This window comes from Lissotriton vulgaris, chromosome 2_1, assembly GCF_964263255.1.
Source record: "Lissotriton vulgaris chromosome 2_1, aLisVul1.2, whole genome shotgun sequence".
NCBI lineage: Eukaryota > Metazoa > Chordata > Amphibia > Caudata > Salamandridae > Lissotriton > Lissotriton vulgaris.
In genome coordinates, this window is record NC_141687.1 from 1,083,394,004 (window position 1) to 1,083,399,772 (window position 5,769).

Here is a 5,769-nt window from a genome sequence, read left to right on the forward strand (position 1 = left end):
CGAGCAGGGAGTGGTACGACCAGAGTTACAGGCAAAAGACGTACAGTGGAATGAGCAAACTGCATATTTAGAAAATAAATGTAATTAATAAATGACTAAACCACTTTATTGTTGAAATGTATCACATACGTAGAGGGTGATGCTTCGAGGTATGCAAGCCTCGTTAGCAGGGTTTCCACATAAGCTGGAATACAAAACTATGTTATTTCCGAGAAAACTTCAAACAAATGGCAGTTTTTGTGCACTTTACATAAGTCGAATTTGCATGCTCCTTTTTTTTAAATTAAAAAGATGTATGTTTGGCTTTTAATTTTGGTTGAGTAGCAAAATCAAAATGTAGAAATCGCAATGAAATACAGACCAGAAGCCAGTTTCTGATGCATATTTCAGAGATCCTGTGTGTGAGCGTCTTGTTATAAAACAACACCAACTATTCGACTTATATTAAATCATCAAAAACATTTATTTCAAGCATTTCATCCCATCATATTGTGGTATCCTCAATATGCCCTTATTTAGCAACTTCCAGGGTACACCAATTAAGGAAAGATAAACATGGCAGTGTCTTGCTTATCCAGTATGTAGCACCATTACAAGCTAAAGCCAAAATTTCAAATTGGGTGTTGAACTTTGATGTACTTAATATATCAAAATTACAAGTGAATCAGTAATTACTGCACCTCCTGTAATTCTCCGCTGGTTTATTTCCGCAGCGAAAACCTGGTGAAAACGTGCAGTAAATATTCATGCTTGCATAATTTGACCTTTGTAATTATTCCCCTGTGGTCAAAGATTAATTTCAGAATATTAGACATTTAAGTACCCAATAAATACCACATAGCATGTTGTCAGAATTTACTGGATGCTGTAAATGCCTCTAACCTATCCCAAACCCTTGGAATCGGAGGCTATGTTCCATCTGTGTGACCTCACATCCGGTGCAGACGAGGAGACGTTTCCGTCACCTCCAGGCACACATGTATCATCAGGTCTTTCTGGATTCCATCTGACGCCTGTGGAATAGTCTAAGGTAAGTAATCTGCAGTTCGATTGAGTCTCTACCAGAACAGGCGTTAGCAAAGGTAAGTAACTTGTTTGTTGTTCTGCTTATTTTCTTGTCCTGTGTTTCTTCTCTATTTGGCTTATGAATTCTATGTAGCATTTTACCTTATTTTCTTAAAATACTATTTATCATATTTACTAATGCCCATTGCACCATAGTTCTCCTTAAATATTTGCATATATAAATATATTATATATTGGGAAGATGTATCACCAATTCCCAATACTTGAAAACTAAACCTTTATATCTTTTTTTCTTCGTCTTCATTAAAGTTTTAGGGGCAGATGTATCAGAAAACCATTTTGCGAGTCCCAAATTGCGATTTCGGAATCGCAAAATGGTATGTAAGAAGAAATTTGCGAAAAAATAGCGATTCTCAAAAAATCGCAGAATAAATTGCGATTTTTTTTTGCGAATTCCAAAATAGCAAAAATCGCAATTTAAGAAATCGCAAAATCGGGAACCATGCAATGCAGAAACAGGCTGATGACATCACAACCAGGAAGTTCCAGTGATTGCTTGCACCTGCTACGCAGAGCCACACCCAGTGGCAGTTGGAAGAGTGTGCTGAGGCAGAGCAGACCTGCTTGGAGAGCAATGGAGTCACAGAAGGCACAGGAGGAGCAGGCTTTGGAAAAGAGGAAAAGAAAGCAGAAGTTTTCTGAAAAGGAGCAAGAAGTGCTTATAGAAGAAATGGTGTGTAACCATGAGGACCTGTTTGGGAAAAAAGCATTGAAAGTACCTGACTCCAGGAAAAGAAAAATCTGGCTGGAGATCCAGGAGAAAGTTAACTCTGTAGGAGTCACCACACGCTCCATTGATGAAATCAAAAAAAGGTGGTATGACATGAGACTCAGATCTAAAGAAAGACTTGCTGAGAGGATCAAAGAGGCAAACCTAACAGGTGGTGGAACTTCCGTTGTGGACAAACCCACACCCCATGAGGAACTGATTGAATCCATACTGTTACCTGAAAGTGTGAGTGGAGTGGCTACCATTGACAGCTCTGAACCCGCAGCAAGTCCACAAGGTAAGAGGACTGCAAATTGCATGCATGTGTGTGTACAAAGAATGTGTGTGTGTTCTCTGCATGTCAGAGGAAGAATAGTCCAGTCACACCTTGAAACAAGAACTGAGTAATGCATTATGGGAGTGGTTGTCCTTTTGACATAGTAACACTCTCAATGATAGTCACTCATTTTATTTTCATGAGTAGTACTTCGGTATGCTGCAGCAATGCAGTACAAGTAGTAGTCTGCCATGAATTAGTTTATTTTGTCATGAACACAAACTCATATTTTGCACTCTACATCCACAGGACATACAAGTGAGGCCAGGACTGATAATGATTTAGAATTTTCACCTCCCCATGTGATGTCAGAAAATGAGGATGAAGTCACTAATGCTCCTGTGCAACATGTCACCATTCAAAGGAAGCGCCGACGTGTACCACCTTTAGTACCAATGGTACAGGATGAAAATACAGATGTTGAATCAGTCCCCAATGAGACAGTCACAGTGTCCTCCCAAGCCGCATAACCGGAATCCCAAACACCAAGGAGGGCACGCACATTCCGTCTGGATGCATATGGAAATAACACAGGACAAAGTGAAGGAGTCACAGTGTTTGCAGGGCTTGAGCAGAACATGCTTCAGGTGCAACGCCTACAACATAAGGCACTGAGATCCATTATTAGGCAGCTACTGAAGTCAAACAAAAACCAGTAATGCATGGCTGCTTCCACTGCCAAACTCTGCGTGACACTCTTAAAAACAGAAAAGGCACGAAACAGGGCTGCACAGGCTGCGCAGGATAGGATGCACACATACACCAAGGCCATCAACAGGCTATGTGCAGTCACCAGCAATTTCACACGTCGCAGCATCAACATGCAGCGTGAATTGAGTGACTGCACACGTGCAGTTGTAAAAAGTGTGGACAAAATGACATTGGTCCTGGAAACCATGCAAACCACACAATCAGGTGCTAGCGCTCTCCTCTGCTCTGGCGAAAGCGAGGACAACTCCAGTAGGAGTAGTAACAACCCCACCCCAACTAACATCATGGTGCAATGCAGGAGTGGAAGGCGTTCCACTACCAGTGCTGAGCAAGAGGCCATTCCTCCACAGGAGCAACATGCTTCCACCCGCCAGCGTAAAAAATGACTTTAAAGTGTAAAATTTACTATGCAGCAGTAATGCATAGAGACAATTACTTCTTTCCTTTAACACTTATGTCTCTTTTAAGTTCACAAAACTCAGAAGTAATGAGTCAAACATATATACATGTTGCATGTTCAGAATTAAAATACAATAGCAAAGTGATATTGGTGTGTAGTATTTTTTGTTACCTAGAAATAGTTATGTGTAATCTCTGCCCTTCTTTGCTCCTACTCCTGCCACTGCCATTCTTAGTGGAGGGTTGTCATCATCATCAGATGTGTCTGAGTCACTCACTTCTATTTCTGTGCTTTTGCTAATAGCCATATTATGCAGCATTGCACATGCTGTCACAATTTTGCAACATGTCTCTGGATTGTATTGCAATGCACCTCCACTTTTGTGTATGCATCTGAAACGCTTTTCAGGACTCCAAATGTACGTTCAATCACGCCACGTGTAGACCGGTGTGCCCTGTTGTACCGCCTTTCACTTGCATTTGCAGGATTCAAGTATGGGGTGAGTTTGAAATCACGCACTGCGTAGGCACTATCACCTGCAAGTAATAGAGGAATTATTAATTGTATGTTCCAGTCCATATTGATGGATGGACGGATGGATGGATGTTTGCATGTGTATTACTTACCTAGCAGGTATCCATCTCCAAACTGACCAGCACTGAGACGTCTATGAATTGCGCTATGTCTAAAGATGTAAGAGTCATGTGTACTCCCTGGAAACTTTGCAACAATGTCATTGATAATGTGTTTGGCTTTGCATAAGATCTGGATGTTCAGCGAGTGGTAGCTTTTTCTATTCCGGAATACATATTCTATGGCTGCTGGTGGAGTGATGGCAATATGTGTTCCGTCTATGCATCCAATGACATGAGGAAATCTTGCAATTTGGTAGAAATCCAACTTTGTTTCCTGAATGGCTTGCTGTGTATTTGAAAAATATATATGATGTTGGAGTCTATTTATCATTGCGTCCAAGAAGCGATGGAAAAAACGTGATAGGGCACTCTGTGACACTCACCAACCTCTGCAATTACAGTTTGAAAGGAGCCAGATGCCAAAAGGTGCATTGAGCACAATACCTGCACATGCGTTGGTATTGATTGTATTCTGGCTGTTGGGTGTGTCAAAAAAGGTTCCAATTCAGTAATGAGGTCAAGAATGGTGTGAGGATGTAGCCTATATTTTTCATAGATCTCCTCCAGAGTCTGCTGAAACAGCGTAATGCGTAATCTGAAAATTCTATCCTGCCTTTGTCTTCTCTGGGCAAGAGCTTGGATGCGCAGCCTACTGGCCATCAGGTACAGTCCCGCCATTTTGTAGAGAACGAAAATGCATTCTGGGAGCTTTTTTATATTTATTTTTTTTACCACCTGATTCTACTTGGCGTTATTTGCGATTTGTTAAAGTGCGATTTTAGTAAAATCGCTATTTGCGAATTTTTCTTACATATCGATGCGATTTCTTGCCTTGCGATTTCTAATTTGCGATTCTCGCTAAAGTGCGAAGATGCAAAATTAGGAATCGCAAAAAATTCTGCGAATATTCACATCTCGCACATTAAGAATTCGCAAAAATGCGAATTTTTATTATGCGATGCGATTTTTTTGATACATCCCTATTGCACTTTTGCATGTCGCAAACGCTGCGAAATTGCGATTCGCAGCGTTTGCGACATGCAAAACACTTGATGCATCTGCCCCTTAATCTCGTTTTTTAACATTTTTTGACATCTTTGTATTTTTCCATATTTTCAAGTACTTTTTAGTAGTGGAGATAAGCATTATACTTCTAAACTCTCATGCTGGTGGTGTTTTTCGTGAACACCTGAACCAGCATCCGAATGATGGATGGTAGGAAGGCTTTTAAAGCTAGGTGGACAGTCCACAGCTCCCAACAGGTTTATGTTGAGGCCGTTCTCCGCCAGAGACCATCGACACCTCCATAGCCCCCCTCGGCACCACACTTTGGCTGGGGAGACACAGATTAAGTACGGAGGGGGCCCCTCCATGTACCCTGCAGGGGGGCCCCCTCAAGTTTCGTTACGCCACTGACCACCCGCTCCCTCCTGACAATTTACACAATGAAACAACTAAACAGGCCTGCTGTGAATAGGGCCAGTCATGCCAATTATTTAATCAAGCAGCTGGGAGGCTTACCACTACTGGGGTTGCAGGCAATAGCTGTGATTGCTGGACCTATGTGGCGCGCATGCACAGAAACTGCTGTATCTATCATCTCGTCACTTGAAAGCAGTGTTGGTGATGAGGAGATCTTGATACTGACCTAGCCGTCTGGGTTGAAGCTATCATTTTTGCTGATAGACATTCACAAGAAAATACACAATTAAATCATGCACGAGTTGTGAGTTTCCAAAGTAATGTACCATCAAACATAACCAAGAAGTGTTTTTATTTTGTTATCACTTTGAGACTTTAGTTACAAAAAACGTTGTGGCCATGCGTGTATGTGTGAATGCAAAGGGGAACCTATGGATAGTCTAGATGCAATAATCAGACAGGTGTCTCT

At 41.4% G+C, this 5,769-nt stretch overlaps 1 protein-coding gene across 1 annotated transcript; it reads left to right on the forward strand.

The window, feature by feature from the left end:
- The first annotated feature begins 1,528 nt into the window (after window positions 1-1,528).
- On the forward strand, window positions 1,529-2,602 carry LOC147731629 (myb-related transcription factor, partner of profilin-like). The gene is made up of 2 exons (XM_086954226.1): window positions 1,529-2,093; window positions 2,382-2,602. Exons 1-2 carry the CDS (start codon window positions 1,529-1,531, stop codon window positions 2,600-2,602), a joined length of 786 nt encoding a protein of 261 aa, XP_086810352.1.
- The last annotated feature ends 3,167 nt before the right edge of the window (window positions 2,603-5,769 follow it).